This window comes from Electrophorus electricus, chromosome 16 (genome assembly GCF_041902795.1).
Source record: "Electrophorus electricus isolate QZ-2024a chromosome 16, ASM4190279v1, whole genome shotgun sequence".
In the NCBI taxonomy this organism is placed as follows: domain Eukaryota; kingdom Metazoa; phylum Chordata; class Actinopteri; order Gymnotiformes; family Gymnotidae; genus Electrophorus; species Electrophorus electricus.
Window position 1 is genome coordinate 16,140,371 of NC_137512.1, and position 14,293 is coordinate 16,154,663.

Here is a 14,293-nt window from a genome sequence, read left to right on the forward strand (position 1 = left end):
GAAAGCCAGCATTTCGCTCCAGTCTCAGAAATCCTGAGGGAAAACTTTCCTGTCCACAAACAGAGCAGAGGCAGCCCTGCTCTTACTACAGTTAACAGGCGTCTGTGCAGATGCACATTAGTACCTATTTTTATGTGCAGTTACACATGGGTCCATAAGTATGTGGGCGCATGTGGTTGTGCATGCATGTGTTCACATGTGTTTATGTGCGTGTTTATGTCCGTGCGCACGTGCACGTGGACCGTGACTGTGGACCGTGTGCATGTGTCCACGTGTATGCGCACCCACGCCGTCGCTGCTGCCCCTAACCAGGGTTGCCTAGCAACGCGAGAACGTGTGCGGCTTGGAAGGAGCCCAAAATTCCCCACAGAGCAGGAAACGGCAATAAGAGCCTCTCTGACAAATGATCTGAGCTGTTTCGTCTAATACACTGTGAAGATCACTGGCCCCTCTCCTGAATGATAAATGGACTGTATACAGATCAATGGGCACAGCAATCAGCCAGGTCCACAGGACTGTGCCCGCACTGCCTGCCCAGGCAACGTCATCTGACGGCCACTCTCCCGCAAGACCTTGGATCTCTCAATCCGCCCACTTTCAGCCCCAGAGACCTGTTTCTGCAGGGAGTGCCCTGGGAAAGCAATCCTGGGGGGTGATGAAGGTGTCCAACACCGTCCAGCTGTTGGTCTGTAGCCAAACTGGCTACACACGCTCCGACTCGCACTTGTGTGCGCTGCCGACTGAAACGTGTTTATGATTGGCTCCTTTGTGTTTTGGTTGCTGATGTTTTATCAGAAAGCTGGAGGGTAGGGAATTTGGAAAGCGAGTGGAGTCAGCCCCAAAGCAATTAGTGATACCTGTCTACACAAGATGGCTTTAAGTATGTGCCAAATGGTGTTTTAGTCTTTTTTTCTAATTCAGAAGGAAAACAATATTGTGTAGGCAGATTTATCAGTCAAAACATGGTAGAAATTTGTTGTCTTAACATTTTCCATTTTATCTAATACCTAGAAGTTTGCTATACATGCAGTGTACAATATTTGTTTTCTTGGATTTACTTTTCAGCATATTGGACCCAATTGAAATGAAACTGCAGAGTTATTGGCTTTAATTTGAGGGTATTTGCCTCCCACCCATAAATAACAGCCTTTGTTATACATAGTAAACTTCTATAAGATGGCTGGATCTCAGCCAACAGTGTGTCATTGCACCATTAGTTTATGCACAGGAAAGCTAACAAAACGTCCAGAGTTGATTCCATGTGTGCGGTTTGCATCTGGAATTGGTCACTGCTGTCTTAACGCATGGACCAAAGACCAAAGTGCCAGCCAAGCAGAATGAGACCAGGCTAAGACATTGGAACAGAGGAGTAGCCAAAACGTTTGGCACATCAACATTGACTGTTCAGTACATTGTTTAAAAAGCAAGAAAGCAGGGATCTCTCGAGCAGCCAAGGCAGTCCCCTGACCGCAGTGTCTTCAAGCTTGCATTGTTATTGGCAGAGCATTAACAAACCTGGGAGAACGTCAACAGAAAAGACTCTGGAGGAGGACTCACCGATTCCAGGCTGTCACCAAATGCAAAGGATTTGTTACAGTTTATAATTCTTGTTAAGATTGTTATATTGTGCTATAATGCTCCAATAACATGCATAAAGGGGCCTGTGATCTTTGTGGTTCACCCAGTAAAGATGTAAATACCCCTGAATTAAAGCTGACATTCTGCCCTTTAACCCCACAGTTATTGTTTCATTTTAAATCCAAATGTGTTGAAGTACACAGGCCAAAAGGTCACTGCATTACAGTTCCATCACATTTTTATATTGCCCTTTTATGTTATATTGCCTCTTATAAGCCAAAAAAATCACTTTTAAACAGCTTACAAATACAGAAATGCTTTCTGAAACACAAAATTATAAGATGTACAATGGTAGGAATTTACAGTTAGGATGAGATCCAGATCCATGAACACTGCTTTTATGAGCCTCGAGCCAGCTGTGACGTGCTCCAGGTGTTCACACATTGGAGCGCCCTCTATCTGTGGCCATGGATTTGCACATCTGCCATAACCGTTTGTTCACCATGGCGCCTTCAGCCCTTCGTCGGCTGACAATTTCAAACGTGATCCCTTGCCCTCCTTCTTAGCAGTTTGTCTGACTGATCTTTTATCTCCTCCACAGGCCACAGAGAAGCCCAAGGCCAGGAGTGCACCTGCAAAGTAAGTGTTTGCCCTGGTCTCACTCTGCTACACGCCTGCTGGTGGAGTACCAGACGGTAGATGCTGTGCTGCTGCGTGTCAGGTCGGGTGTGTTTGGTGTTTTCCAAAGGTGTGAGTCCTGGAGATAATGGCCAGAATTAGAAGCAAAGCAGCTGCTGTGTTTGATTCCCAGCATTTTTTATATATATATATATATATATATATATATATATATATATATATATATATATATATAGATAGATATATATAGATAGATAGAGAGAGAGAGAGCGAGAAAGAGAGAGAGAGAGAGAGAGAGAGAGAGAGAGAGAGAGAGTCATTTACACTGACTAAAAAGTGCAAAAAAAGACCAACGTTTCATTAAATTTTTTACATTTAGTTACTATCAGGAAAAGACCGGACACATATATTTAAGAGTATTACACAAAGCCTCCAAAACTAAGTTTAATATTATGTATCAGTTTTTAGGTTCTGTTCTGTTGTATTTTTGCACCCTACTGCCACTTTTACTCTTCCATTCTTCCAGTTTTAAAACCACCGATTTAAAGCTGTGCCTTCCCCACTAAAGGTTTTCCTGACAGTTTCACTCCCAGTGTTACCCTTCACAGAGACCCATCCACTCAGAAAAGCAACTACCCACACTTACCTTAGTTGCCTTGCAAATGTAGTTCTCATGTGCATCTAAAATAGCTAAAGGGGATATTTTTCAGATTAGCTATATTATCTACTTGCATTATGAAAGGGAAAATAATATTTCTTTATGGCTAGAATTATGTAAGCCACTGGCCACAATGACCCTTTTGACCTAGTCATAACCCTGAATGGTGAAGAGGTGGTGAAATGTTGCATGCTGTGAGACACTGTGATAACCTAAGAACCCCCACCTTCCCCTCCATCAAGCAGAGAATCTGTCCTGCAGGCGGTGTTAGCTCCTGTCAAGAACGCTCTAAGCCTCCCCGAGTTGAGATTCCACAAAATCCCCCCCATCCGGTGGCGGCTTTGCGAAGACAGTGCGGAGCGCGAGTGGGGGCCTCATTAAGGAGACGGCAAGAGAAACATGGCCCGTAGCCGTGTTCCCAGCCGGGGAGCCGGGGACTGCAGATGCTGCGAGCGATCCCCGGGCCTTGGCTCCGCCCTTCCTCCCCAGCCGTGGGGGGTGGGAGTGGGGGGGGGAGGCGTGAGGTGATATCCAGGGGCGCGAAGGGGCTTGGGGAGGCTGATAGTGTGAAGAGAACTTGAGGGTTGCTACCCAGTGAGTTTAGTACGGCGTTTGGCAATTAGCAGTGTGATTTTGTATGACTTTGAGATGTTTCATTAATGATAATGTTTTATGTGTGGTCAGCGGACATATAGGGATCTGCAGAGGAAAGAGATAGAAAGGAATGTTTTGTAAGTGTATTGGACATTAAATATGCTCCATAGGTACATTATTTAATTGCATATGGTATTTACGCCTATTCTTGTTATACAGTTCAGTTTAGTTCCACATTGAAATAACAGCTCTTAAAAACCATATTCAGGTTCATGTGCAAAGTTGAATTTTTAAAAGGTGAATTCTGAGTGTTTTTAAACTAGTTCCTGTGTGCTGAGAGCTCCAGCTCAGGTGCAGCATGTCGGATTGACTTACCGCAGCTGATCTCTGTTGTGTCTGCGGGGGCCAGTATCACGCCGCTGTGAAGCACACCGTCCTGCCCCACTTCCAGGAGGCGCCGCTCCCGGGATGTGCCCATTAAAACGTAGCCTCCAGTTCAGCCCAGGGCACTGCACGGCAGCAGCCCAGCCACGTGGGCCTCGCCCACGCGTGAAAGCACCGCTCCCAGAGGCCGAGCGAGTGGGGGTCTGCGGAGCAATGATCTGGGTTCAGGCTTCACTTTAATCGAAGCTGTCGATCGCACGAACTCGGATGGCCCGGGCTGCCCCCATATAAGCGCCAACCGTCCGCTCACTAGTATGGCACCTGTGACTCAGGTCACAGTTTACAAGTGGGTGGAGTCACATGATCCTTCCTCTGGGGGCGGGGGGTAGCTTATCGTCTTAGCCTCGGCGTGCATGCCTGAGCCATATGTCACATGCCACATGCCACAAATGGCAGCACAGGCTATTGTGGTGCTCAGCCTCTCTACTAACATGACACTAACTGCATGCTTCCATACACTAACACTGTTAGCTTTTGGCAAAGAGCCTAATTGTCTGTATCCCCTCTAAGTGCTATTGGCAAGTGCTGAGGAGGAAGGGAATAGGTCGACTCTGAGCAAATGTATTGACCCGTTATTGGAAGCATTACCTTCTGTTGTTAGATTTAGAGATAGCGGTAAGCCGTTGTTATTAAAGGGGAGGGCATTCTGTAGCCATCATGTCTGGTGAAATCAAAGAAGTTAAAGTTTCATGTAAAGCTTCATGCTATGACTGCCAATTTAGAGCTACAATCTTCTAGACCAAAAACAGAATGACTGTAGATGCCAGAGCAGCAAAGAAGCATGCTTCATTTAGCGATACACAACTAAACTCATTACTGTCATTCACATATTCCAGCTTTCCACTTTTGAGGGTTTCTGTGTGTGTGGAGGCAGTTAAGGGTGTGTGCGTGTGACCAAAAAACCTCAACATTGGCCATGTGAATTTATATTGGTGTCCTCTGACTTTACATTAGTGTGCCTCTGACAGAAATTGCTTTTTAAAAAATAAACATCGGACTTGATACCTGTCTATTTGATTTAGAGGGGTGAGCTGAAGACTCAAGTGTGTGAGACTTAGGTTTTGTATTACTTTTCTTATAGTTTGGCTTCATGTTTAGCTGTTGTTTAGTCTGTCCCATGGAAACACGGGCCAAAGTCCGAATTCCTGCTTTCCTCTTTCTTTCCTCTGTTTAAACTCAGCTTCCCTCATTTATATTAGTGCATTCACATATATGTATTTTCCATCCTTTCTCTCTCATCTACATTTCACATAAACCTGCTTCTTTTAGAGGGCTCACTATTGTGGTCAGAACTTCTGGATTGTTTTGTTTTGTGTTTTCCGCCCTGCACTTAACCTCAGTAGAGAATCTAAGCCCCTCCCCCAGATGACCATGTCTCCGCTGTGCACTCTGTGTGAGCGGCCTGTCCACTCCATGTGACCCCCTCAGGGTCGTAGTGGGAGAGGCTAGTAGAAGTAGTCTGGGATTAGGCTAAGAAGCAGTGCGCCTGCTCTCAGAACTGCCGCACTGCCTGATCCTTTTAGATTATTATTTGTTTGGGTCTCTTTATCACCAGGGTTATTTGGACATGTTAGGTCTTCTCAATAACAAGTTGCTAATAGTAGAGCAATACATACTCTCTTAATACTTAAATAATGTCTGTTTTCAAAGTTACAGAGGTGTTACATACACTATAATTACAAAGGTGTGTAATTACAAAATTATAGAGGTGTTACTGTCACTTTGTAATGTTCCTTCAGAAGCATATGCGGTGTAAATTTATGTATCTCATACATAGACAACAGATTATAAGGGGGTTATGAATGGAATACATCTTAGATACTAATACGGAATCTGATAATGTTACCAGTCCAGCTTGAGAGAGTTATGCCCTGCTGGACTTCAATTGTTTAAACCAGCCAAAGCTGACCACAGTGCAGCAGTCACAAACATCAGCATGTGCACTGTGTCAAGGATCACAGACAAACGGCAATTGGCCTTAAGCTTCGATTTTACTATCGACTAAGCAGTAAACAAACCGGGGTCATTGCATCCATATTACACCCCTATTGATTGGTTCATCTAGCATTTGTACTTGGTGTCTTTACAACATTGAAGCACATAGTTCTATTTCTGCATCGGCTGCTATTAGTTTCAGAAAAGCCACGCACGCGCACGTACACGCGCCCAGATCTGCACGCAGCGAATCGGAGGGCTTGAAAGTAAATGTTATGAAGGTTGGTGAAAGGGGGTGGGGGTGTGTGTGGCACGTATTGAGTTTACCTCCGCAGACGGGCTTTGGCTGATAGCAATCTCTGTGAGCAGTGAAGCAGCAAATATATTGCCGGCTCCTCCGGCCCGGTAAAGGAGGAGAGGCAGATGGAGGAGTGGAGGGGGAAGGCGAGGGTGGGGGGCGGAGGCACGCTTCCCCTCTCCTCCCTCCCTCTGTCTGCCTTTCTCCTCCATCATTATTCATCTCCTCTCACTCCACACTGCTGTGTATCATATCAGCTGCCGTGTCGCCATCATCGGCACTCGTTCCAAACAATATGTTTTAATGTGCTGCCGTAGAAAACGGCTGCCATATTTCAGAATGGGGGCCGTCGAACGCAACACCGGAGAATGGCAGGTAGCAATAAAGCATGGCAAGGGGGGTGGGGGGGAGGGGGGGAATGTACTTTATATTGTTCGGTGTGAATATCTTGTGCTGTAGCTTTTCATAGGGCCAAGGGAGCTGCGGCCAGAGGCTTGGTGTTACCCTATGACCTGTCAATCATAAAGAGCAAAGCGTGCTGTCATGCCGCTTAATTGAGCGGCATATATCTGTTGACTGTCATTTGCAAAATCGCTCACTTTGATGCGGCGTAAAAGACTTGCCATTGTGTTTTATCAGTTGAAGCCCATGGGATCCGTTACTGCTAAGGTAACTCAGGCGTGCAGAGTGAGTAGGGTTACGCTACAGGACACAAGAAGAATGCAAGCTGGAGGCCTGCTGTGATAATCTACTCTTTTGACTTATAAACAGGGATTTTTTTTTTTCCATGTTAAATGGAGATAGTTCTCTTTCATCAAACTGGAATGAAGGGATAGTGAGAAGGAGGAGGTAATTTCTCTGCTTGGCTGGAGGTCTCTGCTGGAGGTCTCATACGTCTAACTGTGGCAAGCGGCCGCGTTTAATTACTCCACCATGTGAAGGGCCTGCTCAGCTGTTTAATGCAAAAGATGGTAATAGGTAGGGCAGAGGTGACTATGCGACAAGTCTCCGGTCACCCTCGCTGGAATCTTTTTCCCAGGCGTCCCAGGTGGACGGGCGCCTGGTGCATGCCCATGGCCTGCTCTCTGCCAGCATGATGCCACCCCGCGTGCGCAGGCCACCGCATTGCCCTTGTCCTCCGGTGAGACTTTCAATGGTAAAAGCTTGAGCAGGCAGTGGCAGTGCTGGAGTGGCCATTTGCAGCCTGTTGGAGCCATGATCCCGCAGCTTTTCAGGGTTTTAGAGGCAGCGTTTGTTACAGATGACTGTGTATGTGGGGGGTGGGGGAAGAGAGAAAAGCTTAAGGGGGTGTGGGGTGGGGGGGGGTAACATCACATATATTCAGGGCAAGTGTCCTTTTGACAAGGAATTGAGTGGGGAGCAGGGAAGACACTAGACAGAGGAGAAGAGGAAGCAGGAGAGAGTGAGAGAGAGCAAGAAAGAGAGATGGAGAAAGTGAGAGAGAGACAGAGAGCAAGAGAGAGAGACGGAGAGAGAGACAGCTAACGTGACCTAAGCCAGTGAAAGCGAGAAGAGAGGGAGCAGAGCCAGCCTGAGAGGTGTAAGCTTTCAGTACTGCTGTCTCTGAGCCATGTGATCCGTCACTCGCTGTCTGCGAAGTCTGGCCCGCTTTTGGCAGGGAGGCCCAGCACCACCTCCACAACCTGCCTCCCTCCTTCCCTCCAACCCCCCACTCCGCACAGTATGTCATGTACCAACTTTCCCACACCTCTGCCAAAGCTGGCTGCCTCAGTGTTACTCCAGTTTCATACACTTTATGTAGAGGAATTAAACCGGGCTCAGCTTCAGCAGGTCGGCTTGAATGAGAAGTCGATATTGTCATAGCCACGTACTCTCGTATGCTTAGAACATTAGATTAATTTTGCTGTCAGAAATTTGAGCTTCGTAAAGGTTCATTTCCCACTGCAGTGACTGAAGTTGAAGTGTGATGATCTAGCCAAAGGCAATACAAAGTTTCAGCTGATGAATCAAGTATCGAGTCAATTATGTCGTAATCTCTATCAGATGCATTACCATCCAAGTCCAAAGGAGCAGGTGGTCGGCTTGCCTTCCAGAATCAAAGTACAAACAGTTCGGACTGGGTTTGTTTATGCCAAGAATTATTCATCAATTATAACAGATGCTCAGTCTTCCTATTACTGCAACATCGCTTGGACCAAATTACATGTTATGGAAATATATGCCATGCAAGGATACAAGCCACAAAGCAGAAGTAGTGACTAAACTATGCTTTTAGTAGATAATTCACTTTGTTTTGATATAATATTTTAGAATATTCCAGCTAGCAGTTCCATGGCAAATGTGTATTTGAAACCTCTGAACGCAGTGTAATGCTGCATTAAGGCTGAAAAATTGCTATTTTGAGTAACTCTGGTGGTCTGGATGAAATGACCACTGCTGTGTTTTACCAATGATCTGGAACATTCCAACATACTTATACCATTTTCACACCCGCTTGCAGCTGCAAAATAGTTGGATTACATTTTCTCCTCATGTTTATTCAGCTCAAACCCTATTATTTCCTTGAGAGAAAAAAAAAAACTTTCCTAGAGGATTTAAGCTAATCCAAAATGTCTGTCAGCTCATGCCATTCAGACATTCAGATCCCGAAACTTTAGCCAGAGGGGCTGTGAGCAACACCCGCCACCCGTTTTTAACGCCAGAACTATGGATCTTTTTCACGAGATGTATCATGTGTCTGTGGGCGGGGGCGACGACTCTCCTCAGGTCAGCCGAGCTGGCTGCATCTTCCCAGCCAATGTGCTGTCAGCCTTGATTTGTGTGGCCGGTGTGCATTTGTTCGGCACTGGCATCCTCAGCAGGTCGAGGCCAACCTCCGGTCGCCCTCCTGACAGACGGAGCCCTCGGCCTCTGCCCCCTACAGCCTTTGATATCGATACAGACGTAACTCAGGCCAGTTGGGCGTGCGAGTGTAACGTCTGCAGCCAGAACCCCAGTCCCCTTCCCCAAGCCTGAGTGCTGTTCCAGCCGCTGTTGTCCTGCAGCAAGAAGGAGGCAGCCAAAATGCTCACCCACCACTGAACCACCTCGCAAACCATGATAGTAACCAATAAACACACAATGCACCAGTAAGCCTCATACTGTTATGTGCTAATGTTACATGCTAATCAAAAGCTCATTTATCACTAGCCACATGAACATTTTTGATCAGACTGGTTCTTTAAAGTTTCTTTGGGCAGACTTAGGTTAGACAGTGCCCCATTTTACTCTGAGCTACACTCCAACACTATAACCATAATTGTTGGCATGTACAGGAAACCACAAATGTAATATTTAAATAAGAGGATATGAGTCTTCAAAGAGATGTGTGAACACTGATCTGAAGGCGGTTGCAAGCACTCTAAGCCTGTTTGGTTGACTTCAGAACCCTCATTGCCTTTTTAATGCAAGCTTCCTGAGCCTGATTTCAAAGGAGCTGCCGATACAAATTAATATTCTTTATGTTCAATGTCCGAGCAAGTCAAATGAGATTTGGGAATGGCAGGCGCTTTTTACTGGCGTTAGCATGGTGGATGCAGCTCAGAAGGCCTCCTTCACCCAGGAGCTTCAGGAGCAGGAGCAGGAGTTCCCCAAGCAGAAGTAGTGCTGGCATAAACAACTAGGCGTGGGGCCAGCTTCCTGGTACTGGAGAAGAGTAGCTGCAAGGTCGGCGTTCCTGTGTCTGGTTTGGTGGATGTTATGGAAGCTTCACTTCCATTTGTTTAAACTCTATCGCAGGATTCCAAGCATAATGGCTGAAGTTCTTCGTGATGTATTCCACTTGGAATGAGGGATTTTTTTGCTATACATCAAACAGTTCAGAAACTCTGATGGCATTTTCTCCGCAGATGAGTCGTGAATAAAAATGTTTTGTGAAAGCCACAGCTGGATTATGATCTCCATAAAGCCTGCGAGGATCTCCAGAAGCACATTAGACTTGCAAATGATTTTTCCAAATGGAACTCTGTTAATGGTTCAGATATCCTTGCTCCAACTTGACCTGCGTGCTGCCTGGCGGACATGCCAGGCAAATACTTCAGGACTGTGTAGAACGTACAGCGAGCCTCAGGGGCGTAAATAAATGGGCCATTGATGAGATGGGAGTGTTAAGGAGCTGCATGACAATGTCTGAAGCACTAGGCTCTTTTTGGAGTTACAGAGGGTCTGTTTTTTTTGTCTTGTAAGTATATAAGACAATGTTTTTCTTGTAAAGAACTTTAAAACTTTAAAAACATTTGAGCGTCTACAAGTTACTTTTGACACTGTTATAGGCTCTTACACACATGCGCGCGCGCACGCACACACACACACACACACATACACACTCATTCATACACACTACTTACCTTCTGCTTCTCTTTATACCCCTGCAATCAAAACATCAGGGTTGGTTTTCATGTCATCAAAGCAGAACTTTCCTCAGTGCTCAGGGCTGGTTTGGCATGCAATAACGTGTGTGTGTGTGCGCGCATGCGTTTGCGTGTGTGTGTGCGTGCGTTTGCGCGTGTGTGTGTGTGTATGTGTGTGTGTCGTGTATGCATGTAAGTGTGTTGCATATTAATTTCCCATACAATCTACTCATGCGCATGAGCACACACACACACACACACACACGCATATATACAAGTACTTGTACACATTCATCCTGGGCTTCGAGAGAGATCCAGCCCCTTCCCACCTCACTGACTCACTCTTCTTACATTCCAACTGCAAAAGAGTGGAGAGCGTAGCCCCTTAGACCACCATGACATCTTCAATAGAGCAGTCTCTCTCTCTCTCTTTCTCTCTCTCTCTCTCTCTCTCTCTCTCTCTCTCTCTCTCTTATCATCTCACTCTAAACCCCCCCCCCCCCCCCCCCAGTCTGGATGATGTGCTCAGGAAGAACCGAAGAGCCATTAGGGGAACAACCAGATGTTGGCTCTGTGGACATGCCACAATGAATCACACATGAGTACTATACGTTATCCTGTGGTTCGGAAACATCTCATTTCTCAATGCCATCATGGACGCACAAGCCACAGGCCTTTCAGCTAGGTGTTCCCTTTGTTGATGAGAATTCACCCCCCTTCAGCAAGCCCCAACACACATAACCATACAGGCAGCAATCTGTAGGGCATAAACTAAGCAATGTGATATTTAGTCATTACGTCTGTAAACATTCTGTCTAGATTCATTTCTAGGGTCTCTTTTTCCATTTTTGGGAATGTTGTCATTAGGTTTTCTTTAGAAACGTCTTGTTTGTGTGCCAGTGAAATGAAGTTGGTTCACATCATAGGTTTTTTTGTTTTTGTTTTTTTTAATGCCTGCCTGTTGTTACTTGAGTCCTGTAGTAGTTTTATTACTTTATTGGGTCTTGTGGTGATTTTATGGCTTTGGTTTAAACAGCTCTTGGTCATAGGCACATTCTGCTTTCTGTCAACCCCTAATAGGGACACAGACCCATACGCATATGTGTGTGCACTCATATGCTTCCATGGTGCACACACTGATATATGGTGAGTTTAGCCTTTATTGCCATGTCTATCTGTTCACCAGCCTGAAACTAAATGCCACAAGGTCATAATTTTGAGCTTCTCTCACATTCTCTCTTTCTATCTTTCCATCTTTCTCTCTGCCCATCTTCTTCCTCTTTCTTGGGCTCATACCTCATATAGACTCCAACCAACTAAACTCTGCATCCTGTAAAGTGCGTCTGTCACAATGGGCAGAACCTGTGCTGGCATTGTCTTACTCAGTCATTCTACATTTACTTAAATGACACTCAGGACCAATATTTTACCCCCATTTACATAAGGCTGTCAGGGCCCCCTCAGTATCCAGCTGTTACCTCCCTCTATAAGTCCTCCTTTCCTTCTCCCATCTCCTCACTTCCGTCCTAGCCACAGTTACGCTGGAGCTCACCTGGGATTACATCCTAACCATGCAAGATTTCTGCGACCAAAGTGGCAGACCCAGACTCTGCAAAACAACAGACCCAGACACTGCATCTGAGGGTCCAACACGGGGTGCTTTGGGATCTTGCAAACGAAAGTAGTCAGCAGACCGGCGCACAGGCACAAGAGACACCCAGACCCGCCAAGAGGCGCAAGCATCACCCAGACTGGCAGGAGGTGCTTGCTGTGCTGTTTATGAACAACCTTACAAAAAAAGCCTCAGATCCTGAAAGGTGTTAATGGTTAATTTTTAAAAATGTAAAAATTAAAAAAAAATAAATGAATTTTTTAAAAAAGCCATCTTTTGGAAGAATGCAGAACATCTAAAGCACAATGGTGCCCTTATGGAGGCTGTCATATCTGGTGGATTCTTCCTCTGGCAGCCTGGCAGTGGTGGCAGGAAAGCTGTGAGATGTCTCATTTCCTCTTTTTCTCTGCTGTCACTGTGGCAGCATACCTGTTTGTGAGACTTAATTGAAGTCTCCTTAAGAAAATCTCAGTAAATACACACTTCTGCTTGTTCTTCTTAATGAGCAAAATCACTGGAAACAATATAATTGTTTCCAATTGTGGAGAAAGCAGGACGGAACATAATTTAATAATTTAATGAGTGAGCTCATAAAGACCATAAACCTAGAAGGACTCATTTCACAAATACACGATGGCAGGAAGTTTTAATCCAGAACCACCCTTAGGACACACCTCAGTTCAACATTGTTGAATAAACAAAATTTCAAGATAATATTTAAGTTTGCATGAAATTGAATTTGCCACCAAATATTAACCAGGCCAAACACGCAAATCACATGTGAGACGATTGACATTGATGAAAGTAGGTGGATTCCATCGGTCATATATTGGTTTCATGTTATAACACATCGACAGCTTTGGGTCCACATAGATCCAACCCATTTTTGCCCCAAAGTTGCGGTAAGTCCTCAAACAGAAATCGTCACCTCGGATAGGGTCAATTATCACTGTGACTGATCCTCATTCTGTTGCAGCAGCAACAAACATGTACTGGCAAAGTTATCAGTATTGCCACCTTTAAGTTCATGGGTCTCCTGTTAAAAAGCCCAGTGCACAGAAGGCAGACATATAGTAGCAGCAGACAGAAAACAGCCTCCGTTTGTGTCAAAGCAGAAATCTGTCTGGTAAATGACACTCCAGAAGATATTTATCAAAGTGAGAAGGTGAAGTGTGAACACCCACCATTCACTTTCATGTTTCACTTCTGTCTGACATGGGAGCTGTGAGCTCTGTGGTGACATATCCCCCCCTCCCCAATCCCCCTGCCAACACACACATACACACCCCAACACATGCGCATGCACACACACAGTCACACACACACACACAAACATGCACATACACACATACATAAAGTACAGATTCTACAAGCAAGACCATCATTTATGGTTCTTAGTTTGTATTAAAGGAGGCACATCTATGATGATCTATTAGCATATATTAGCAGAAGATAAACCAGGTCTGCATTGCAAATGGCTTGTAGGTCATTTAGAATTGCTGGCATCTGTGGGGAAAGTGGAGCAAAAGCACGTCAGCGTAGGCACCAGATCGACTCTGCACTCATACAGGAACCACAGACCGCAACATGTCCGGGTTTTCTTTCTCGTTTCCTGTTTTATCTGCCACACAACCCATGCGCGTATTTGCGCAAACGACTGAAGAGAACAAAGGCTTGCGCGCATGCAACACACACACACACACACACACACACACACACACAGAGACAGACTCCGTTGTACCCACAGAGCATAATGATGTTGACACACTTTGTGCCGGAGACAAACAGAGACAGAGACTGCTTTTTAAAAAGCGCACGCTGGCCAATTTCCTTCAGTGACCCACATACCACACCGCCTTCCACTTGTTCCATTCTTTCCGAATGGCGTGATCACGTCTTTCCATTTCTGCTTTTTGTAAAAATTGTAGTCCAGTCTCAATGCTCAGGGCAGGTAGGCATGTTTACTATCACAGTTGTTTTTGTTTGTGTTAACAGGCCTTGAATGTTTTGGTTAATATTTCCATAAAATGATCATTTTAATTATAGATAATGTGCTCTCCCCCTCCTCAAATTTTGTATCTTTTTTTTTTTTTGGCAAATACGATCTGACAGGTTCAGGTTCATTGGGTACGTTCATAGCAGTTTGATGTTTTGAGTATGCTGAA

At 45.3% G+C, this 14,293-nt stretch overlaps 1 protein-coding gene and 1 long non-coding RNA gene across 6 annotated transcripts in view; one reads left to right on the forward strand and one right to left on the reverse strand.

The window, feature by feature from the left end:
• The window catches only part of aff2 (AF4/FMR2 family, member 2), a 139,884-nt gene that overhangs the window by 92,578 nt on the left and 33,013 nt on the right, over nt 1-14,293 (forward strand). For all 4 annotated transcript variants that reach the window (XM_081698701.1, XM_081698702.1, XM_027002154.3 and 1 more), the window contains one exon: nt 2,180-2,217. In XM_081698701.1, the coding sequence (XP_081554827.1) occupies nt 2,180-2,217 (38 nt within the window). The remainder of the gene's footprint in view (nt 1-2,179; nt 2,218-14,293) is intronic.
• Nucleotides 844-6,507, reverse strand: LOC145651667 (uncharacterized). 2 transcript variants are annotated; one of them, XR_014117473.1, is made up of 3 exons: nt 3,845-6,507; nt 3,102-3,574; nt 844-2,335 (listed from the first exon to the last, which is right to left on the reverse strand). It is a non-coding gene; the product is annotated as an uncharacterized LOC145651667 (long non-coding RNA). The 2 variants fall into 2 exon arrangements; XR_014117474.1 differs by having other exon boundaries at nt 844-2,372.